The sequence below is a fragment of the Argopecten irradians genome, chromosome 14 (assembly GCF_041381155.1).
Source record: "Argopecten irradians isolate NY chromosome 14, Ai_NY, whole genome shotgun sequence".
NCBI classification, from domain to species: Eukaryota; Metazoa; Mollusca; class Bivalvia; order Pectinida; family Pectinidae; genus Argopecten; species Argopecten irradians.
In genome coordinates this window covers 10,997,620-11,023,550 of record NC_091147.1, presented here as the reverse complement: position 1 = coordinate 11,023,550, position 25,931 = coordinate 10,997,620, and the positions used below count along the sequence as shown (strand labels likewise).

At 36.4% G+C, this 25,931-nt stretch overlaps 1 protein-coding gene across 1 annotated transcript; it reads left to right on the top strand.

Annotated features, from left to right (window-relative positions):
* The first annotated feature begins 54 nt into the window (after positions 1-54).
* LOC138308316 (RCC1 and BTB domain-containing protein 1-like) lies at positions 55-24,236 on the top strand. The gene is made up of 15 exons (XM_069249310.1): positions 55-117; positions 5,114-5,347; positions 5,967-6,074; positions 6,428-6,594; positions 8,146-8,236; positions 12,114-12,181; positions 12,398-12,505; positions 12,682-12,824; positions 13,376-13,566; positions 14,410-14,465; positions 14,666-14,736; positions 15,370-15,423; positions 15,993-16,090; positions 19,683-19,813; positions 20,151-24,236. The coding sequence occupies exons 2-15, from the start codon at positions 5,182-5,184 to the stop codon at positions 20,289-20,291; spliced, it is 1,593 nt and encodes a 530-aa protein (XP_069105411.1). The 5' UTR covers positions 55-117; positions 5,114-5,181; the 3' UTR covers positions 20,292-24,236.
* Positions 24,237-25,931: the final 1,695 nt, after the last annotated feature.

The window sequence follows — 25,931 nt, the reverse complement described above, 5'->3', positions numbered from 1 at the left end:
TTCGCATCGACCAATGGAAATACGACTTACAGTCAAAGGAAGTGCACAGCAGCTGATCGATGTAAACTTCCGGTGAATGACATTAACAGATAAAACAGTGGTAAAAGAAAAAGAATGGTAAGTATTTAGTTAATAGTTACCAAACTGTTAGTATTGAAACTAGAATGAGAATGTAGTGTAATTCCTGTCTTTTTATTTAAATCGGCCTGTCGATGTATCAAGGCAGATGTTAGTGTGTTCCTGAAGTTTTTAGATCAGGCCAGGCTGCCCAGAGTGAGACAGAAACATACATTTCAGACAACCATCTGACCATTGCCTGTAACCATTAATGGATATAGCATATGCATGTCGTTAATTTTTATTTGATTTCGTGCATCACCCCACATATGTAAAATTTATATATACTAAATTAATACACAGGGAGATACGACAAAGGAGCAACCCAGTTCATAAGGATGTGGTCCGACACATCACAGAGATCTAGCACTAATCCCTATTGAGATTCCTCCTCTAGACTCTTTTATATTCGGACGTCTGATAGATGTCTCTCGTCGGACGAGAGACATCTATCAGACGTCCGAATATAAAAGAGTCTAGAGGAGGAATCTCAATAGGGATTAATCTAGCACTAGGACAAACTCGCTGAAATATTCCCCCAGCATACTAAAACATCGATCAGGAAGAACTCATTCTCCGTTAGGATTGCTTCAATATGGAATAACCTACCAGACCATGTCGTTACATCTAAGACATTAATATTGGACACCTTCAAAAACAGATTGGACAATCACTGGAACGAACAGTAAATCAAATACAATAACTATAAAGAGAATATCAGCTAGGAAGTGACTATAATCATAATATGTACTAAATAATATTATGAGTCCAGCAAAGAGGATCTATAAGGAGCCTGTGCTGGAAAACATCATTAAGAATCATTAAGAATCATTAAGAACAGTTGCACCAATACTAGATCTACATTATCAAAAGTAAACTGCAAAATAATGTATAGTTTATATATTGTCTCATGCAAGTCTACATCTACATCTAGCTACATCTACTACTGTAGGTTATCAATCTCCTTCATCGTGTTGAAGACCATGTTGATATTGAAGTTGATATTGAAGTGTGTGCTATGTACAGGGGTGTTTTTTATTTCAACATTTAATTTGATTTAGGTGGTTTTTTAATTGTTCTAAGGTGGTATAGTTGTAGCCGTGTCAGAAGAGAGTTTGTTCCAGTCGAAAGTTGTTTGTTGAAAGAATGAATATTTTTGACTAACAGTTCTACAATGAGTAGCTATATATAGTTTCATGGAAGATTTAAGGATGAGAATTTCTTGTTAGGCGAGTTTGTGGTGATCTTATACATCATGATATTCACGATCTTATACATCATGATTAGATGAGCTTCCCTACATCTATCAGATAAGTTTGGCCAATGCAGATTTTGTAGCATGTTGCTGACACTTGAGGTGTTGTGATATCTGTTATTTACCAGGCGGGCTGCCCTTCTCTGCACCATGTCTGATTTGATCCCATACTGAACAAGCATATTCAAAAATGGGATGCACAAATGACTTGTAGGCTTGCTCCTTCATATATGTAGGATTAACTTTCAAATTTCAGCAAATGAAACCTAATGATGCATTTGTATATTACATATATTTATTATATGGGAGTCCCATTTCAGGTCTTGTTGGATAGTAATGCCCAGGTATTTAGCTTCGTCAGTATGTTGAAGGCAGTGGCCGTGTAGGTAATAGTTGTATTTAGATAGGGTTTTACATTTTGAGATTGATCATATAGAACATTTTTAGCCCACCATCATTAGATGGTGGGCTATTCAAATCGCCTTTCGTCCGTAGTCTGTCGTCTGTCCATCCGTCCGTCCTTCCGTCCGTATGTTAACAATTCTTGTTACCGCTATTTCTCAGAAAGTACTGAAGGGATTTTTCTCAAATTTCATATACAGGTTCCCCTAGGACCCTAGTTGTGCATATTGTATTTTGGGACCGATCGGTCAACAAGATGGCTGACAGGCGGCCATCTTGGATTTTGATAGTTAAAGTTTGTTACCGCTATTTCTCAAAAAGTGCTGAAGGGATTTTTCTCAAATTTCATATACAGGTTCCCCTAGGACCCTAGTTGTGCATATTGTATTTTGGGACCGATCGGTCAACAAGATGGCTAACAGACGGCCATCTTGGATTTTGATAGTTAAAGTTTGTTACCGCTATTTCTCAAAGAGTGCTGAAGGGATCTTTCTCAAATTTCATATACAGGTTCCCCTAGGACCCTAGTTGTGCATATTGCATTTTGGGACCGATCAGTGAACAAGTTGGCCGACAGGCGGCCATCTTGGATTTTGATAGTTAAAGTTTGTTACCGCTATTTCTCAAAGAGTACTGAAGGGATCTTTCTCAAATTTCATATACAGGTTCCCCTAGGGCCCTAGTTGTGCTTATTGCATTTTGGGACCGATCGGTGAACAAGATGGCCGACAGGCGGCCATATTGGATTTTGATAGTTAAAGGTTGTTATCGCTATTTCTCAAAAAGTACTGAAGGGATCTTTCTCAAATCTCGTATGTATGATCCCCTAGCATCCTAGTTGTGCATATTGTATTTTGGGACCGATCGGTGAACAAGATGGCCTACCGACGGCCATCTTGGATTTTGATAGTTAAAGTTTGTTACCGCTATTTCTCAAAAAGTGCTGAAGGGATCCCGGATCTTTCTCAAATTTCATATACAGGTTCCCCTAGAACCCTAGTTGTGCATATTGCATTTTGGGACCGATCGGTGTACAAGATGAATGACAGGCAGCCATCTTGGATTTTGATAGTTAAAGTTTGTTACCGCTATTTCTCAAAAAGTACTGAATGGATCTTTCTCAAATTTCATATATAGATTCCCCTAAGGCCCTAGTCTAGTTGTGCATATTGCATTTTGGGACTGATCGATGAACAAGATGGCCGACAGGCCGCCATCTTATATTTCATTGTTGAAGTTTGTTACCACTATTTCTTAGAAAGTACTATAGCGATCTGTCTCAAATTTTATATGTAGTGTGTTTGAAAAAGTTTGAAAAGCAGGGAAAAGATCCCTCTTTCCATTGTCAGACATAGATCATTTTTGGATGGGCGCCAAGATCCCTCTGGGATCTCTTGTTTCAGGATGAAATTTCATTTTCCATTTTTTTCCCATTCGGCTAATTTATTTAGGTCTTGTTGGAAGATTGAGGTGTTGTGTTTAGAGCTAACAGTCAGATAGCTAGGTCATAGTGTCATCAGCAAACAATTTTACAGTTGATGAGAGATTCAAGGGGATATCATTAATACTAATACAAAAATAGGCTAGACCCATGGACCAATTCCTGGGGGACCCTTGACTCGACTGGTACATAAGATGACAGTTCACCGTCGAGAATTACTGACTGTGTTCTATCACTAAGAAAATTTTTAATCCATTTTAGAATATTTCCCCTGATACCAAAACTAATTAATTATGTAGTAAAATATTGAAGCTAACTTTATCAAAAGCCTTAGAAAAATCAAGTATGCAGGACATCTGTTTGTTTGTTTGCATCAACACTTTTGGAAACATCTTCAATAAATTCTCTAAGTTGTGTCTCACAGGATCTGGATCGCTGAAAACTATGCTGTAAAGGATAAAAGATGTTGTGTTTATCAGCATGGGACATGATGTTTCTTACGATAATATGTTCTAAGATTCTACTACAAATACATGTTAGTGAGACTGCATGGTCGATAATTTTCAGGATTATATTTAGAACCTTTTTTGTATCCGGAGAGACATGAGCCACTTTAATTTCCAGTCTAATGGTACAGTACCTGAATCAATTGACTTGTTAAATAATGTAAGGATTAGTGAGATGTCTTTTGCCATTTATTTCAAAAATCTAGGTTTTATACTGTCAGGTCCTGCTGCTTTTTTGGGATTTAGGTTTAACTAGCTTTGAATATGCAAAGGGGACAACTTTGTGTTTTCATTTCGCAAAATCCTGTATTTGTTGTTCTTTCTTAAATGTGTAATTATAGTTTCTAAACTGCAGGACTGTTACCTATATGCAGAGTTATGTCCAACATGATTAAGCACAATATAATGATGTAAATAAATCATGATTAAATGTATATCTTCATAAGGTCTGGAGAGGATGTTGCTGCTAAATCCCTATGATGGAGGTCTATCTGTCAATCTATGTCAGAATATCTTGCTAGCATTGTACTTATACATGTACAGGTATACATTGTAATAATATTTAGATTCTGCAAATTGTTTGATAATGTTATCATACTATGTACATTAGAACGGATATACATTTATTCTGTAGATTCTAGAATGAATATCCATACCCAGCCTTCATATACTATATACCTTTCGGCCGGGTACAAATTGGTCCCTATGTGTTGTAGTGGAGCACTGCCTCCTAAAATTACTCGGGTACAGTTTTCTATACTTTTTTGTAGGTTTCCAATTATTTTATGCATATACATGCATTTACATATTATTTTTGTCCAAAAGAAACATAACTACCATTCTTAATATCTACCGTACCGCTCACACGACGTCATATTCACAATTTCTGGACTTGCGGTAAAAATCATCTTCAGAAAGACCTTCATATGTATTGCGTAAAAAAATAATGCCTTGGTGGGAATTTGATAATCTATGTGGTTCAGTTTTATTGCCTAGTAAGTAAGCAATATCGAACAAGTAAGATGAAATAAACATTTTATAATGGTTTGCATAATCATTACTTTTCTCCATTAGCAGTAATAGGCACCAACTGTAGCTCTAAAGCCGACACCATTTTCTGTCTAAAAGTCTTTTGAGCTACAATATTGCAGCTATATGTACATATGTTTTAAGTGTAGCAGGTTTTAATCATACAAAGTGATAAGGTCGTCTTCTAGCTTTGTGCTTTAACTCAGTTGATAGATCAGCGGACCAGTATGTCCGGGGTCACAGGTTTGAGCCCGGCTGGTGACACACTAACTCTTGTCCTGTTACATAAGTATGCTGGATTGTTTCCATATGAATTTACTGTACACTTAAACAAACATGTGCTTTTTCTCTTTTAATTTTAAGGATCAAGGATAACACCATAATAGTAACTGACATCAGATTTTACTGTCGGTAGCTGGAAAACAGTTGTAATGGATGCCAACAAATGGCCTATCTTCAGCATCTTGGACATAACAGATCTGATAAAGGTGAAAAAGATCTGTGTGTTTGGTAGCTCAGGGAATGAAGCTATCTATATTACTGATGATGATGAAGTTTTTGCACTTGGAGCTAACTGTAGTGCCTGCTTAGGATTAGGTATGTAGTAGATACTGTTGTAGCAGACTTTGTACCCCACCTTTCCTCATCCCCATGCCTTGGTCAAACGGAAATTAGCGTAACTCAAGGACCTGACTTATACATCAGTCTCTAGTGTATTATTTAAAAAAAAGAATGTTTAAACACCAGACTCAAAAATATAATAAATAAGGCAACATTTGGTGAATTAAAGTTATCAGTTTTGTATATGTATGGATCTATGTGCAATGTGATTAAAATACAGATCCTTATTATCACTGCATTTGATAAGAGGATCTGACAACATCCCATTAGGGGTCACATTTGGGTGACCTTTGGAAATGTCCAATCAAATAAAGGTCATCTGAACATGACTCCTTATGGGATGTTGTCAGATTCTCTTATCAAATGTAGTGATAAGTAGGATCTGTATTTTAATCAGATTGGTGTCTGTGATCAAGATATTAATAAATAGTTTGTCTGATGTGTTAACAAATACTTGTTTTTGAAATGGTGTTTTATGTGGTAACTTTCTGATATTTGAATTATAATATCCCAATGTGTCTGATGGTACTAGATTAGCAAATGTTAAATACATTTATGTATTCATGTAACATATGCCTGGTGGTACTTGTTTCAGGTGATGCTGGCAGCAGCTTTGAACCTAAGAAGATAGAGGCTTTGTGCAAGAAAAATGTGATCGATATAGCATTTGGAAGTGGACCTCATGTTTTAGCTGTTACTGCTGGTGAAAACACTATTAACCATTGAACAGAAAGTCGACACAATTAGTGAAATACAAATAGTTAATGATATGTGGAACATTAGTTAATATCAAAAATTATCATTGATAAATGACATAACTAATATTGATAGTATCAGAATAGCACTTTACATGTGAACAAAATTAAATATAAATAACTTACAAAAATCAAATACTTTGAGCATGTACTGCTAATATCAATGCATTACTTACCGAAATGAATATAATTGTCTGGACAACAGTAAAAACAAAACACACTGTATGTTCCTTTGTCTGCTTCCAAATTACAGTGTTAAACATTAATATAAACAATTTGTACTTAACATTTAATTGAACAGCTGGTGAAGTGTACAGTTGGGGCCACAATGGATACTGTCAGCTGGGAAATGGAGGCTCCATGCAGGGGCTTATTCCATTCCTGGTCAATACAAACCTCCAGGGAAGAAAGGTCACCAAGGTCGCCTGTGGTAGTCACCACTCTGTGGCCCTCACACAGGAAGGGGAGGTAATCCATAAAATATTGATTATATATCTACAGGCCTTGTACAGAAAGGGGAGGTAATCCATAAAATATTGATTATATATCCACAAGGCCTTGTACAGAAAGGGGAGGTTATCTATAAAGTATTGATTATATATCTACCAGACCTTATACAGAAAGGGGAGGTAATCCATGAAAATATATATCAACATTGGGAATGTGATGTTTTGTATGAGATACTATTACAAGAATAAAATGGGAGGTAATCCTTCAAAAAATGATTATATATTACAAAACACTGGGAATGGGATGTATTGTACAATACAAATATAGGAAGGGGAATAAGAAGGGGGGGTAATTCATACACCATTGATTATGTATATCTACACAACAAAGGGAGTGTATGAGAGTTTATAAAGGGAGGGGTGTATATAATATACAAAACATTGGGAATAGGATGTATTAATGTTTATCCCGCCTCAGACAAAAATCTTATATTCTTATTGGTTAAAGTGACGTCACGTGATATCCAAGATATAGTTGTATCAGGTTAGTAGAAATTGTATCAGGTTTTGACGATAGAGTTAACATTCTTTGCCAATAATGTCATTAGCAACAAGATGACAGTCAAATTACGCTTCGCGATGATGGCACTCAAAGAGATGGAGACAAAATGTTTGAATTATAGCACTGATGACCACTTTCAAAGCAAACCGAAACCGGCAACACTTATTTAGGATTATGTTTAATAGAAATTGACCATGCCAATGCATTCGAATCATTCAATGAGGTGAAAATTGCTTAAGGTTTGAGTCATTTTGGTTTCCATACTCAGTACATAATGCATTTTGCAGTTACTTAATGGAAAGGGTCTTGGACGGGATAAATTTGTTACACTGTTTGTTAGTGACCTAAAACGGAAAGATATTAGGTCTGAAATAAACATGTATCAGGCTCGGTTTCGCCTCGCCCGATACAAGTTTATTTTAGACCCAATATTTATCCGTATTAGGTCTCTAACAAACTGTGTAACTAAAAGTATCAGAAAGAACCAGGATACTTTATATTACAGACAACAACATTTCAGCATTTGTATAATTGTTCTTTCCAATATAGAACCTGACCTGTAGTATCTTATTCAGATCTCAGATCATGTCATACAGATATTTCTTCTAACTGTTGCAAGTTAAAGCCGTTAATTATTTCAATGGACATGTGTAATTGTTAGCTTTGAGCTAGCTTGTACAGAGTTAAGTTTGGTAGAATTGGATTGTGATGAGATAAGTATATTTACAGTAAATGAAAGATGGAGTTTGTTTTCCCTAGTAAAAAACAAGGTTTCTTGTGGATAACCTTTACTTGTAATAGTGACCTTGACCTGTGACCTTTTGACCTGTAAAGCTATATATCCCAAAGTGAAACAGGCATTTCTGGTAAGGACGATCTGTATATAGTTACCTGGTAATTACTGATCCATCCAAATGATTTAGAGTATCAGACAGCCAGGAAAGAGTTTTGCAATTGTTACACAAAATAATGTTACCAAAATTTTAATTATGTATGCCATCCTTTCAGATTTATGCATGGGGACAAAACAATTGTGGACAGGTAGGATCTGGTACTACTACTAACCAACCGACCCCCAGGAAGGTCATGGCTGTCATAGGTCTGTACAATATATCCGACCCCCAGGAAGGTCATGGATGTTATAGGTCTGTACAATATATCCGACCCCCAGGAAGGTCATGGCTGTTATAGGTCTGTACAATATATCCGACCCCCAGGAAGGTCATGGCTGTTATAGGTCTGTACAATATATCCGACCCCCAGGAAGGTCATGGCTGTTATAGGTCTGTACAATATATCCGACCCCCAGGAAGGTCATGGCTGTTATAGGTCTGTACAATATATCCGACCCCCAGGAAGGTCATGGCTGTTATAGGTCTGTACAATATATCCGACCCCCAGGAAGGTCATGGCTGTTATAGGTCTGTACAATATATCCGACCCCCAGGAAGGTCATGGCTGTTATAGGTCTGTACAATATATCCGACCCCCAGGAAGGTCATGGCTGTTATAGGTCTGTACAATATATCCGACCCCCAGGAAGGTCATGGCTGTTATAGGTCTGTACAATATATCCGACCCCCAGGAAGGTCATGGCTGTTATAGGTCTGTACAATATATCCGACCCCCAGGAAGGTCATGGCTGTTATAGGTCTGTACAATATATCCGACCCCCAGGAAGGTCATGGCTGTTATAGGTCTGTACAATATATCCGACCCCCAGGAAGGTCATGGCTGTTATAGGTCTGTACAATATATCCGACCCCCAGGAAGGTCATGGCTGTTATAGGTCTGTACAATATATCCGACCCCCAGGAAGGTCATGGCTGTTATAGGTCTGTACAATATATCCGACCCCCAGGAAGGTCATGGCTGTTATAGGTCTGTACAATATATCCGACCCCCAGGAAGGTCATGGCTGTTATAGGTCTGTACAATATATCCGACCCCCAGGAAGGTCATGGCTGTTATAGGTCTGTACAATATATCCGACCCCCAGGAAGGTCATGGCTGTTATAGGTCTGTACAATATATCCGACCCCCAGGAAGGTCATGGCTGTTATAGGTCTGTACAATATATCCGACCCCCAGGAAGGTCATGGCTGTTATAGGTCTGTACAATATATCCGACCCCCAGGAAGGTCATGGCTGTTATAGGTCTGTACAATATATCCGACCCCCAGGAAGGTCATGGCTGTTATAGGTCTGTACAATATATCCGACCCCCAGGAAGGTCATGGCTGTTATAGGTCTGTACAATATATCCGACCCCAGGAAGGTCATGGCTGTTATAGTCTGTACAATAACGCCCAGGAGGTCATGCTGTAAGTCTGTACAATATATCCGACCCCCAGGAAGGTCATGGCTGTTATAGGTCTGTACAATATATCCGACCCCCAGGAAGGTCATGGCTGTTATAGGTCTGTACAATATATCCGACCCCCAGGAAGGTCATGGCTGTTAGGTAATCTGTACAATATATAGGTCTGACCGAATATATCCCCCAGGAAGGTCATGGCTGTTATAGGTCTGTACAATATATCCGACCCCCAGGAAGGTCATGGCTGTTATAGGTCTGTACAATATATCCGACCCCCAGGAAGGTCATGGCTGTTATAGGTCTGTACAATATATCCGACCCCCAGGAAGGTCATGGCTGTTATAGGTCTGTACAATATATCCGAACCCCCAGGAAGGTCATGGCTGTTATAGGTCTGTACAATATATCCAACCCCCAGGAAGGTCATGGCTGTTATAGGTCTGTACAATATATCCGACCCCCAGGAAGGTCATGGCTGTTATAGGTCTGTACAATATATCCGACCCCCAGGAAGGTCATGGCTGTTATATAGGTCTGTACAATATATCCGACCCCCAGGAAGGTCATGGCTGTTATAGGTCTGTACAATATATCCACCCCCAGGAAGGTCATGGCTGTTATAGGTCTGTACAATATATCCGACCCCCAGGAAGGTCATGGCTGTTATAGGTCTGTACAATATATCCGACCCCCAGGAAGGTCATGGTGTTATAGGTCTGTACAATATATCCGACCCCCAGGAAGGTCATGGCTGTTATAGGTCTGTACAATATATCCGACCCCAGGAAGGTCATGGCTGTTATAGGTCTGTACAATATATCCGACCCCCAGGAAGGTCATGGCTGTTATAGGTCTGTACAATATATCCGACCCCCAGGAAGGTCATGGCTGTTATAGGTCTGTACAATATATCCGACCCCCAGGAAGGTCATGGCTGTTATAGGTCTGTACAATATATCCGACCCCCAGGAAGGTCATGGCTGTTATAGGTCTGTACAATATATCCGACCCCCAGGAAGGTCATGGCTGTTATAGGTCTGTACAATATATCCGACCCCCAGGAAGGTCATGGCTGTTATAGGTCTGTACAATATATCCGACCCCCAGGAAGGTCATGGCTGTTATAGGTCTGTACAATATATCCGACCCCCAGGAAGGTCATGGCTGTTATAGGTCTGTACAATATATCCGACCCCCAGGAAGGTCATGGCTGTTATAGGTCTGTACAATATATCCGACCCCCAGGAAGGTCATGGCTGTTATAGGTCTGTACAATATATCCGACCCCCAGGAAGGTCATGGCTGTTATAGGTCTGTACAATATATCCGACCCCCAGGAAGGTCATGGCTGTTATAGGTCTGTACAATATATCCGACCCCCAGGAAGGTCATGGCTGTTATAGGTCTGTACAATATATCCGACCCCCAGGAAGGTCATGGCTGTTATAGGTCTGTACAATATATCCGACCCCCAGGAAGGTCATGGCTGTTATAGGTCTGTACAATATATCCGACCCCCAGGAAGGTCATGGCTGTTATAGGTCTGTACAATATATCCGACCCCCAGGAAGGTCATGGCTGTTATAGGTCTGTACAATATATCCGACCCCCAGGAAGGTCATGGCTGTTATAGGTCTGTAATATATCCGACCCCCAGGAAGGTCATGGCTGTTATAGGTCTGTACAATATATCCGACCCCCATGGCTGTTATAGGTCTGTACAATATATCCGACTCATGGCTTTATAGGTCTGTACAATATATCCGACCCCCAGGAAGGTCATGGCTGTTATAGGTCTGTACAATATATCCGACCCCCCAGGAAGGTCATGGCTGTTATAGGTCTGTACAATATATCCGACCCCCAGGAAGGTCATGGCTGTTATAGGTCTGTACAATATATCCGACCCCCAGGAAGGTCATGGCTGTTATAGGTCTGTACAATATATCCGACCCCCAGGAAGGTCATGGCTGTTATAGGTCTGTACAATATATCCGACCCCCAGGAAGGTCATGGCTGTTATAGGTCTGTACAATATATCCGACCCCCAGGAAGGTCATGGCTGTTATAGGTCTGTACAATATATCCGACCCCCAGGAAGGTCATGGCTGTTATAGGTCTGTACAATATATCCGACCTCCAGGAAGGTCATGGCTGTTATAGGTCTGTACAATATATCCGACCTCCAGGAAGGTCATGGCTGTTAAAGGTCTGTACATTATATATAGCAAGTCAATATCATTCTGGTCTTCCGATAGAAACTTACAGTTATTTTATTTCGAAGGGAGGTAATTCTATTAGATCAAAGGAGGGGTATCACTTTGGCCGTTTAATGGCCACTCAGTGATAAATAAAATACAATATTCAGCTGACCCTTATGTATCTTCATGCAAAATATTTTGTTTATCACTGAGTGGCTGTAAAATGGCCCAAAGTGATACCCCTCCTTTTCGCAATATTAAAAGTGAAAAGAAAATAGATAAAAATATGAAACAGGCACAATCTGTATTTTAAGAGCATATAGAAAGAAAAAAATAACCATCAGTATGCAGTACATGTATTTCAATTTTGTGTAAATAACACCATATGTTTATTTGAAAAGACTGACATGTTGGAAGATATATCAATAACATTGCTGTCATTGTATATTAAACAGGATCTAAGATGGTGACGTCTATTGCGTGTGGTCAGACATCAACCATGGCTTTAATGGACAGTGGTGAGGTAAGTCTGTCAGGGCAGAAGGGGCATAGAGGTGGAATACATTGGATCTAGTGCACATATAAACTATTAATTTGTAGAATGGTTCATCCCATTTAAGATGACTCTAGTCTATTTATTGAAGTTATTTTCAGTTAGCAAATTGTATTCAGAACCCAGGTCCCAGTATCTTAATTTATGTTGATATTAGTAACCATTCATTGTTTATTCTATATTTAGATGTATGGCTGGGGGTACAATGGAAATGGTCAACTTGGACTTGGTAATAATGTCAACCAACCCAATCCTTGTAAAGTACAAGGCTTGCAGGGCATTATTATCTCACAGGTTTGTAAAAGATATTATGAAATGATGTATGAAATGAAGATTTTAGCACAATTATGTATTCATTATAAAACAATACACAGAAAAAACAACAGTTCACACTTCTGACACGAAAACCGTTGGATTTTGTTAAAAGATAAGGGCAAATTAGATATAATTGAATTTTTGTTTTGCTTTAGGTGGTGTGTGGGTATGCCCACACCCTGGCATTGTCAGATGAAGGAACACTGTACACATGGGGAGCTAACTCTTACGGACAACTAGGTACAGGGAACAAAGCTAATCAGGTGGCACCAACCAAAGTCGAAACAGATGGAGAAAGGTGAGGAATATTGATATCAACATATAAGATTAGTTTGAACTTGAACAATGAAAACCTTAATGTTTACCCTAAGTTTGATCTTTGGTATCTGTAATGATCATGTGTCCTGAAAAAAACCTGATGTCTGAATAGCATGCAATATTTAACTCATCCTAAGGTGTCTTCATACAAAATATTTTGCTTATCACTGTAAAAATGGCCTAAAGTGATACCCTTCATTTGAACCAAATTACAGAATGACTCATCAGTTTTAAGCAGACACAAAAAATTTATACAGTACAAGCCTGCATCCGTTTTCTCCAGGTTTGATTTTTTAAAATTAATTTGAAATTACAAACCTTTTTAGATTATACAATAGATTTATATAGTTTTGTCACCTTAATTAAGGATAGGTGAGATGGCTGCAAGTTACTATATAAGTGTGATATATAGAGTTAACTCCCTTGTTGTGTGATGGTTGAGGGAGCTGCCAGCCACAATACGCCCACATTCATTGTATATAGACTTAACTCCCCTGTTTCATTGTAATACAGTTATCTCCCCTGTTGTAGGATGGTGGAAGTTGCTGCGAGTCACTACGCCCACGTGTCAGCCTCTCTCACAGAGACTGGAAAGGTGTTTATGTGGGGACAGTGTCGAGGCCAGTCCATCACTTCAGCCATTATTACAAAGTTCAACTGTACTGATGATGTGCTGGCAGCATTTGCTTCCCCCCCAGTGACATGGAGGATGTACTCTGTTGGTAAGTAACTGGGATATATATATAAGTATCCACCTGCTGTTATCTGTAATGTTAAAATATCTAAAAATTTATAGCCCATATATTTTTAGGTTGTAATTTTCACAAATAGCCCTCACTCATTTAAGTGAGGCGTCTATGAAAAAGAATGTCCGTCCATTTTTGGTCTACGACTTCATAACCCCAAAAGATATATCGAGAATAATGCTTATAATTTAATTCAAATAACTCAATCAGATACTAATTGGGCATAAATTTTCGAGATTTTACTTATTTTTACATCAAAATAAATGGAGTTGAGGCGCATTGATATCTTATCCAATAATTCAGTTTGGCCAATGACTGTTCCACTTTTAAAATTCCCCACGTAATCGTTCTGTATGTATGACGTCATGATACTTAATGTAGCATTCTTTTGGTCTATGGAAAAATAACCTCAAAGATCCAACCAATAGAAATTAGTGTAAAATAATTATAAAATTAAAATATTTTAAGATATCCTGACTTGTGCATTCTGCTATAAACTTACTATATCCAGTGTGCCAATGTAATATTATTGTGGTACAGTCTGGGTGGTCTGTAATAAATTACTGTTCATATGTGATGTTTTACATATCAGTTTTAATTGGATCCAGAATAGAAATAGACTCAAAAATAATTGTGGGAAAGTTTTGTTTCTATTTGCTATGTATTTATTGCACATTAAGTGTACATTACAAAATTATGTGATCTTTATAAAGTGAGTGTGAGAAGAATGTTTTTTATTACCATTGGGGAGCAATTACTAAAACTTACAAATGGATCTTGTATTAAAATCCTGTACAAAAATATGTTTGTGATTTGTAGATCAAATGAGAGGAAGCAAGATTGCAGAGAACGTTGCTATGAGCTTTGATGATCCGGTGAGTGCTTATCCCTGAAAAAATGGAATTGGGTCAAAACGAAATGTTTAAATGGTAGTACAAATAGGTTTGATTTGCTGTTATACAATCATGTACACTATATGCTATTATTTTGTGCAAATTCAGAAAACTTTGGACTATTATATTATTTAAATAGTTATCATTCAGTTAGAATATTATGTCATTTATAATACTTCCAGACCACCTCTGATATGAAGTTTATAGTGGAAGGAAAGCCAATCCATGTCCATAAGTCAATACTAAAAATAAGGTATGTTGACCAAGATCTTTAACTTTCTGATGAATGAAAAGTCATACAGTTCCGCTAAAAAGTGACGTCACATTCACCGGAATGACATCATTTTTAGGATATAGATAATCTTGCATCGCGGTGTCATCTTTTTCTTCGCTAATGCGAAAGATATGTATTGTAAAGAAATTCTGTGATGGGTAATTATTGTTTTTTGAGAAGTTTCATATTGTTTCAGTGAATTATTGGTACTGTTTGCGAATACGCTTATATATTTCCCACGACAATAAAAAGGAGTCGACAATCTCATTTGGTTTAGTGAATGAATCTTTTCCTCGGCATCAAAGAAGCGACTCGCTTCAGGCGAGACAAAGTAAATAACTGGCAATTTGCTTCGTTTTGAATGTCATAATAGTTGCAAGATAAACAAAATACACGGTTATTATCTTACAATACAGGTTTTATTTTTGTGCTCGGCACAGAAAGCCGAGATGACTCGACAAAGCCTTGCCATCTCTTCTTTCCTAAGTCTCGCACCAAAATAAACCTTGTATTGTAAGATAATTACCACATATTCTCTGTGTATATTTGGATGGTCCTGATCGGATGTTGTATTAACAGTACTATATCTGTCTGTTTTCTTTAATAAAACAGATGTGAACATTTCAAAACCATGTTCCAGTCGTGCTGGGAAGAGGATGATAAAGAGTAAGTTAAACAATCGTTATCTCTCATATTTAAGGTTAATTATTGGGGGATGTCAAACAGAATGTAACAATATACATTTTTATTTCTTATTTCCTTGCAAAAAATCAATTGAATCAACCTTACAGATTTATGGATTGATAATAAAAATATTTTTACAATATTACGAGGATTCATAACTACTCTAAAGTGGAGAATACCTTTACTGTAAAACGTTTTATGATTAAAGAGATACAACTTTTTGTGTAACTTCATGAAAGAGCCTGAACACAAATAATAAATAAATATTCAATTTAATAATTTAAAAATGTATAAACATATAAATATATAAATGCCCAATTGCCAGTTAGAGTCTTTGAACGGGAATATGTTGGAAATAATGGATGATGTGAAACATTGATATTTTATATAAGCCTAAATGAAATGAGTGGTTTACAGTTCTGATTATTTAATTCGTATAACCATACAGTGATAAAAATGACCAATGATTAATACAATTATCACATCATAATACCATGTAGTCTTAATGCTTGTCTAGCCATGTTTAAAAGAACTTGTTTTGTGTTTGACAGTAATATTGAGATCAGCCAGTTTAGCTACACAGTTTACCATGCATTCCTGAGATACCTCTACACAGATGTAGTCAATCTCAAACCAGAGGAAGCTATAGGTAAGTGAAATATGTATTGAAATGTTTAAATGATTCCTTTTAACCTAGTTCAGTTGTGCTAAAATCTTCCATATTTTCTCAAAAGTCTTTGCCCAAATGACATTACCAATCACTTAAGCTCGTTTACTCACTCCAAACCATTGAAGTAAAATTGGAAATTTCTTTATTTTATGAAATAAAATGGCCAGACCAGTGTTAAGACTTGGAACCTCAAAACATAACTCTATCCAGATGCTCAACCAATACGTCAAGATTTCAAAAGTACATGGGTAAAGTATGGACAATCTAATTAACATTTTGATGTCATTCATACATGTTTATGTCGTAGATAACGAACAATGAATTGTAATTAGATTGATGTTTTTACCGTAGAGTAGTCCCCCATTCTAGGGATTTTGACTTTTTGATTTTTGTGACGTCACAATCACCGCAAGGTGAGACTAATTGATGATAAATCATACTTTACCTGTGTCGATACTCGTACTTTACCTGTGTCGTTTTCTTACATGTATCTGGTAATCCCTGTATTGAACTATCTAGGTATAACTGATGGTCGACATATAGTCCAGTTGCAATACAGTAACTTGAACAATAAATTTTGTTCATTTTAGTGAAAGTATTTTTAAATGATTTAATAGTGCCTGTATATAGGATGTCATTAACTATTACTGCTGATGTAAGGATTGTTGTCACCTATCCTTAGGTCTGTTGGTGTATATAGGATGTCATTAACTATTACTGCTGATGTAAGGATTGTTGTCACCTATCCTTAGGTCTGTTGGTGTATATAGGATGTCATTAATTATAACTGCTGATGTAAGGATTGTTGTCACCTATCCTTAGGTCTGTTGGTGTATATAGGATGTCATTAACTATTACTGCTGATGTAAGGATTGTTGTCACCTATCCTTAGGTCTGTTGGTGTATATAGGATGTCATTAACTATAACTGCTGATGTAAGGATTGTTGTCACCTATCCTTAGGTCTGTTGGTGTATATAGGATGTCATTAACTATTACTGCTGATGTAAGGATTGTTGTCACCTATCCTTAGGTCTGTTGGTGTATATAGGATGTCATTAATTATTAACTGCTGATGTAAGGATTGTTGTCACCTATCCTTAGGTCTGTTGGTGTATATAGGATGTCATTAATTATAACTGCTGATGTAAGGATTGTTGTCACCTATCCTTAGGTCTGTTGGTGTATATAGGATGTCATTAATTATAACTGCTGATGTAAGGATTGTTGTCACCTATCCTTAGGTCTGTTGGTGTATATAGGATGTCATTAACTATTACTGCTGATGTAAGGATTGTTGTCACCTATCCTTAGGTCTGTTGGTGTATATAGGATGTCATTAACTATTACTGCTGATGTAAGGATTGTTGTCACCTATCCTTAGGTCTGTTGGTGTATATAGGATGTCATTAATTATAACTGCTGATGTACATGCTGATTTAAGGATTGTTGTCACCTATCCTTAGGTCTGTTGGTGTATATAGGATGTCATTAATTATTACTGCTGATGTAAGGATTGTTGTCACCTATCCTTAGGTCTGTTGGTGTATATAGGATGTCATTAATTTACTGCTGATAAGGATTGTTGTCACCTATCCTTAGGTCTGTTGGTGTATATAGGATGTCATTAACTATTACTGCTGATGTAAGGATTGTTGTCACCTATCCTTAGGTCTGTTGGTGTATATAGGATGTCATTAACTATTACTGCTGATGTAAGGATTGTTGTCACCTATCCTTAGGTCTGTTGGTGTATATAGGATGTCATTAATTATAACTGCTGATGTAAGGATTGTTGTCACCTATCCTTAGGTCTGTTGGTGTATATAGGATGTCATTAATTATAACTGCTGATTTAAGGATTGTTGTCACCTATCCTTAGGTCTGTTGGTGTATATAGGATGTCATTAATTATAACTGCTATGTAAGGATTGTTGTCACCTATCCTTAGGTCTGTTGGTGTATATAGGATGTCATTAACTAATATTACTGCTGATGTAAGGATTGTTGTCACCTATCCTTAGGTCTGTTGGTGTATATAGGATGTCATTAACTATTACTGCTGATGTAAGGATTGTTGTCACCTATCCTTAGGTCTGTTGGTGTATATAGGATGTCATTAATTATAACTGCTGATGTAAGGATTGTTGTCACCTATCCTTAGGTTGTTGGTGTATATAGGATGTCATTAATTATTACTGCTGATGTAAGGATTGTTGTCACCTATCCTTAGGTCTGTTGGTGTATATAGGATGTCATTAATTATAACTGCTGATGTAAGGATTGTTGTCACCTATCCTTAGGTCTGTTGGTGTATATAGGATGTCATTAATTATAACTGCTGATGTAAGGATTGTTGTCACCTATCCTTAGGTCTGTTGGTGTATATAGGATGTCATTAATTATAACTGCTGATGTAAGGATTGTTGTCACCTATCCTTAGGTCTGTTGGTGTATATAGGATGTCATTAATATTACTGCTGATGTAAGGATTGTTGTCACCTATCCTTAGGTCTGTTGGTGTATATAGGATGTCATTAATTATAACTGCTGATTAAGGATTGTTGTCACCTATCCTTAGGTCTGTTGGTGTATATAGGATGTCATTAACTATTACTGCTGATGTAAGGATTGTTGTCACCTATCCTTAGGTCTGTTGGTGTATATAGGATGTCATTAATTATAACTGCTGATGTAAGGATTGTTGTCACCTATCCTTAGGTCTGTTGGTGTATATAGGATGTCATTAATTATAACTGCTGATGTAAGGATTGTTGTCACCTATCCTTAGGTCTGTTGGTGTATATAGGATGTCATTAATTATAACTGCTGATGTAAGGATTGTTGTCACCTATCCTTAGGTCTGTTGGTGTATATAGGATGTCATTAATTATTACTGCTGATGTAAGGATTGTTGTCACCTATCCTTAGGTCTGTTGGTGTATATAGGATGTCATTAACTATTACTAATGCTGATGCTGATGTAAGGATTGTTGTCACCTATCCTTAGGTCTGTTGGTGTATATAGGATGTCATTAATTATTACTGCTGATGTAAGGATTGTTGTCACCTATCCTTAGGTCTGTTGGTGTATATAGGATGTCATTAACTATTACTGCTGATGTAAGGATTGTTGTCACCTATCCTTAGGTCTGTTGGTGTATATAGGATGTCATTAACTATTATACTGCTGATTTAAGGATTGTTGTCACCTATCCTTAGGTCTGTTGGTGTATATAGGATGTCATTAATTATAACTGCTGATTTAAGGATTGTTGTCACCTATCCTTAGGTCTGTTGGTGTATATAGGATGTCATTAACTATTACTGCTGATGTAAGGATTGTTGTCACCTATCCTTAGGTCTGTTGGTGTATATAGGATGTCATTAATTATAACTGCTGATGTAAGGATTGTTGTCACCTATCCTTAGGTCTGTTGGTGTATATAGGATGTCATTAACTATTACTGCTGATGTAAGGATTGTTGTCACCTATCCTAAGGTCTGTTGGTGTATACAGGATGTCATTAATTATTACTGCTGATGTATGGATTGTTGTTACCTATCCTTAGGTTTGTTGGACTTGGCTAATGCCTACTGTGAATGCTTGTTAAAGAAACATTGTGAGAAGATCATAAAGAGGGGCATTAATGTGGACAATGTGGCCATGTTGTATGCTGCTGCCATCAAGTTTGAGGCCAAGGTAACTGAAAACAGCCATCATTTGTTAATTACAGATATGAGGATATAGAACAGTGCATGACTTTTATTTGATGATAAAAGTATCAATAACCATAATATCAAGGATGACAGCAGCTAAATTACAACTCAATTCTCTGGCTGTCTCTTTTGTCAAGGTTTTGGCCACTAGACAATTCACAGGCACATGAATTTAAAACCCTGCTAAATAATATCCAGCTTGAATTTCCAATAGGAATTTTCAAAAAGAGTTGGTCATATTGATTATAGGTAATTTCTTCCCCTTGAGGACAAATATTTGAAAATTATGATTGTAATAAACTCCATTTTCTTATCAACAGGAGCTGGAGGAGTTCTGTTTCCGTTTTGCCATGAACCATATGACGGTAGTGACTCAAACCGAGGCTTTCAGTCACTTGGATGAAGCAGTGGTCAAGGCATTTATACGTAAAGCTGCTTCATATGGAGCCTTCAGATCCTGAGAAATTCACAAAACCAAAACATGTTTCATATAAAATTACCAATACTCTTTAGCTTATAACAGCAATACGCTTCCCAGTCTAGAGTACTTTGTCCTGGGCACAAGAACGTAAGTAGTACTTTGCTGTTAATAATCAGTGGCTATGAAGTAATATCATTGGATATGCTTTAACACTACAACATAATTTTGCTCATTATTTGATACAAACTGGAGAAACCAATTGATATGACAGTATATATGTCAACATTCCTTTCGGATATCTTGACTTCCAGTCACAAGTGTATGTTATGAATATTTGTTTTCATTTTGAAGATTTCCTGTCTATCTATATCTTGCTTCGTCAGAAACTTGTTAGTCACTCCTCTATCATTTGTGACAGAATACAACAGGGGTGGTTCATGGGTTTCCGATAGTGATATTATTGAGAAGGTTATTTTTCTGGTTTTGTTTGAAATTTTGCATTTTCTATTAAAAACCAAACTCAACAATCAATTTTTAAAAGTAAAATAATATTTATTGATTATTAAGTGAAATGAATACGTGCACATACTTACAATGTGCCTCTTCATGTTTTATCTGGTTTAAAAGGTTTTTTTAATATTTTAAGATAGGGGAACACATATTCTGTATTTGCATATTACAGAGTTATCTGTCCTTGCGGGTAGGTATTGGTGGTAATGTCATGTGTTTGTATAATGTTATTTTTTTCAGTGAAAACAACAAAATTTTACTTACAAAGTAATGACGTCACAATGAATACCTTCTCACAAGGGAGATAACTCTGTAATATACATAGATCGAATAAACATTACATCAATTTTAAGACATTTCTTTGTCTTTGGGGTCCAAATGATCAACCCATATGTTTTAAGGATCAGTCCATAATTTAGGTGTTCAAATACATTATCATTTATCAATTACAAGAATGTTTTCTTAATGTATGATTATGATATAAGGTAGAGTTTTTAAATATGCCTGTTATTGTACATGATTGTAAGGAATTGTATATTGATATATCATTCCGTTATGTGGTATTAACATAAATAAGAGGTACCTCCCATGTACAGTATCTACATGTATTTGAATCCTATCAATTTGAATATAATTAGAGGAACATATCGCTATGATCCAGAAAGAGGTCATTTATGTTTGAAACCTAGGTATGGTGGAAGTTATTAACTTATTTCAATTTTTTATTACATATACATATAATTACATGAGAATTAAGCATATCTGACAGCATTCCCATATCAATTCAGTATTAATAAAGTAAGTAACTGTTAGAAATATGTTTAGATATGTTCAGGGCTTGGTGATTCATCTGTAAGCAAGGCATGTGGGTTTGTGAATGTCAGTTGGATGTTTGTGTTTTAGCTATAGATAGGTGTAGAGGTTTAGGATAAGATGAAAAACGTTACAGGGGTATTACTCCAAACAATGTTAAACTGAGGTACGTGTATAGTGTGACTAGACAGTTTTGAAACCTGTCTAACATTTGGCTTAAAAAAATCAAAGAAAATGACCTTTCTATTGTGAAAAATATAGCCAGTGAGGTATTTGAATAACAAGCAACCCTAACATTCTAAGGTCATATTACGGATACAATTAATTGCTTTTTATCAATTAGTTATTAAATGTTAATCTAGCTATATAATAATTAATATGAGCAGTGATAAGACTTTTATCTGTGGTGGTGACCTAATATACTTCATATTAAGTTACTGTACATATCCCATTACTTTGTGATATTTTTCAGTGTAGACAATTTTAGTGTTGGATTTTTTACAGTTTGCATGTAAATGTTGAATTTATTTTCCAACAAAATCAATGCATTTCCTTATATATATTAACCTGTATGATATAGAGAATTCATAGTATATGAATATACCCCGGTAAACTAGTATGTCTCTTCCTCAAATTAGTCATTATTTTTATTAAGTTACCATGCAACCCTATTCCATGTATCATGTTTATAATTGATATTTTTATTGATTTCTTACGTTTGTGTATGATTTGCTCATATTGTACAATTACATATATTTGACTTTTTAAATGAATATTTTTTGTTTGTTTTTTTGGTTTTCCTTGGTTTTTTTTAAAAGATTTCATGAATTTTATAAGAACTATTATTTTATGCTCACTTCTTATTACGTACTTTAACTATATAGTTGGAAAGAGTAAGTCATGTTTAAGTAAAAAATGTATCAGCTTTGAAATTACCTTTAAAACTTTAGTATGATATTGAATTCCATATTATCATTTGTTGATAATGATTTTCTGTACACACTAGTATGCCTTGCATTTGTATGACGATGCTGGTGAAAACTTACAAGAATGACAATTTTTTGGATATTTTGTGATATGTCATTTCAGTGTGGTACATGGAAGTTTCATGTAATTTAAAATTGAAAAAAATATATAATTGACTCTCCAGGGCCATTATCAATTTTCAAAGGGTTACTATCACTGTCATTACATCAACCCATGGACTATGTTATAGCAAACCTGAAGGCATTTCGAGAGAAACAAATTGACCACACACATGCCTATACATAGTCTTCATTTGAAGATTAAAGTGAGCAGCGCTCATCCTCAAAGCTTGATGTACATCAAAGAACCAAACTACTTGTCTTATTTTTTGTTGTAAGCAAAACATTTGGTTTTGGTATGACATATTCCAGATGTAGATAATAACGGCTAGAATATTGAGGATGGTCCAGGGCCTTCTTTGGAAAAAAAAAACCCCACTGACTTTAGTCAAAATTAAAATCATCACCTTCTGTGACTGAAAGGTAAATGTTTTGACTTATTATTAGTGTTTTTTTGTCTTATGTATGTCTGAAACCAGGATATCAGATCAATGGAGATGATTCATTCCTGTGTTCTCTAAGCAGAAGATGCATTGTTATATAAAAATTATTAAAGTGAACAGTCGGGCAAGGATGGCTAAAGTCGGTAAAAATGGTGTGAATGTATCCAGTATAATTTCTTATGAAATGGAAAAATAAAATCTCTCGTCAAAATCTGTCTGCGTACGAAGAAATTAATATAAAGTATGGGAATTCTAAAACGTCCTCCCGGCTCACTATGTCCGTGGTTACATTTCCACGCAGCCTCGCTTTCAATTCTTTCAACTTTTCTTTACTTTAATGGTCAGAACTGGGAAACTAAGCAGAACTTGACCGTCGTATTAATATGTGAGAATTTTTGGAAGGCCAATGAACGCATTTAGACTGGGTTTCTTTGCCCGACTATTCACTTTAAATGTTTGCTTATAATTAGTACATGGATATTATACAAACATAGACTTACCTATCATGTGGCTTTCAATGTTATCATGTAAATTGTTTGTATTTTGGAAAGTGCATTAATTTACTGCTCAGGGATTTGGCACAAATTGCAATACAACAGTCTATATACAAATGTATTTATATATCACATATTGCCAAAAGTACTTGAAAGTAGTTCAATCATTTAAAGTTTTGGTTATTTTTATTCTTATATCAGTTCATTCCATTTAGAATCCAACCTTTTTCACTATTACTATTGTACCAACGCAAACTGTTGGTTGGAAATTTGTGCGAAGTTCCTGTGATTTACTGGTGATGGGTGCTGTAGATATGTCTCATTCATTTTATCACACCTAGGGTGATCTGGATGTGCTCAGCGTATGAGGATTGTTTTATAAAAACAAATATTAGTCAGATTAGTGTGTATAAGTATTCCCTGATGACAGTGTGTTATTGTACTCTTATTTCATTCTGGTCTCTCAGGGTTACTCCCCTTTGTTACTACGTCAATACTGAAGGGAAGTAACTCTGATAGACAAGAATGTTCTTATCTAATACATGTATGTTATAATGTTTTGTGATATGATATTGAACCATAAAATGGTAGACAGAGCCAAATGTGTGATGATAATAAATCAAGCTTATATTGATGAATATATTGTGGTTAGTGTTTTTCCTTATGATAAGAATATTGAGCCCATCGCCCTATATATATTAGGGAAAAAAAATTAAAAAGCCTAATAATATAGACAGGTTTCGCGGACTAATGGACTAGTTGACGTGTCTCAGTTAGTCCATTCCAACACGCTAACGCAATTTAACGTTAAAAGGCCTTTTTTAAAAATACAAACTGATTACATAGACTGGATATTCAACACGAACTAATATTTCAAAACTGTCGTGTTATCCTCCATTGTTGGAATAAGCACGTGTACAATACTATTCACTTTCGTGTCAAATACTTTTAACTGAAGTGCTTATAACTATACCTGTTTCGGAATCCAGAAATTAAAAATGCTACAAATGCATATACAAATCCATCCACACTGCAGCGACACCAATTCAATATAGCTATATGGAGTGGCTGTTTACAAGTTCACACAATGGAAGATCATACCGACAGTTACCACCTTGGCCGCATTAGTATACCTGCACCTGTATCGCAATCACAGCCTCATTCGTCTCGCTATAATTCAATTCTAGGACCGGATCTAGATCAGCAACTAAGAAACATAAGGATTTAAGGCTAAAACGAATAACTTGAGGCGTGAAATCGAGAGGATGAGATGAAAAATCCGAGAGAAAGCTAAAATTTACGACGAAACCAAGAAATCAGCTCTACTAGCTTGCTTATACTACAACTTTAGAAACAGATGTTAAGAACATTGAAAGCTCATTGAATACCCTGCACACGGAATATATTGTACTGCAAGACCAACTCAATTCTACAACAGTGATCTTTAAACAGAGCCGCAGGAACGGAGGAGAAACACATATCCAAGCCAACGCATGTACAACGGTTATTATACCATGCTATTATTTGAGGATGCTGTGCCAAACTTCTAAAATTAGGACAACTTGTTCAAACAGTAAAAGTAAAAAAACAAAAACAAAAACGTATCTCGAAATGATGCAAAATTCTACAGAGGTACATATCACTTCTAACTGGCATACGAAGAGTTCTTAATGCTGATCCCATCTGTGCTAAATATGAAACCTGACAAGTTCCAATCTCAGCGAAATCCACTTCAAATAGACTTTATTGAAGAAATTAAGTTACATCCCTACCATGCACCAGCCTATATTCTGCTAGAGAAAAAAGACAAGTGCATATCGAGTAAACTGGACGAAACGCATACCGTCTTTAATTTCTGGATACAGAAACCATCTTTGATAGAATTGTCCATAACCTACGATCTGAGCAGCAAACCTTACGATACATCTATCAGTATAAGATCTAGATCACACATGTATGGAACAACATAGCCACGACTGGCACCAAAGTGGGCGGTCAAGTACAGGAGGTATGGTCAGCCTAGTATGCCACAAAGGGGAATTATCAGCATCATCCAATATAGGTTATTGACGTCGACCCCACGTCCTCCAATTTAATCCTACCTCAGGATATTGGTCATCAATGGGAATCGTCCATACTTCACTGTTAACGTGTGCAGACGATGTGTTTTTGATTACCGACACCACAGACTCCTACGAATACTAGTTAAAATTGTCGAGAGCTATTATAGTTAACTCATCAGTACAAACCACACCCAGCGAAAAGTCATCCTATGTACTGAAAAAAAATCAGGATGATTTGCAAAAAAACCCAACTAACCCAACTTATACTCGGT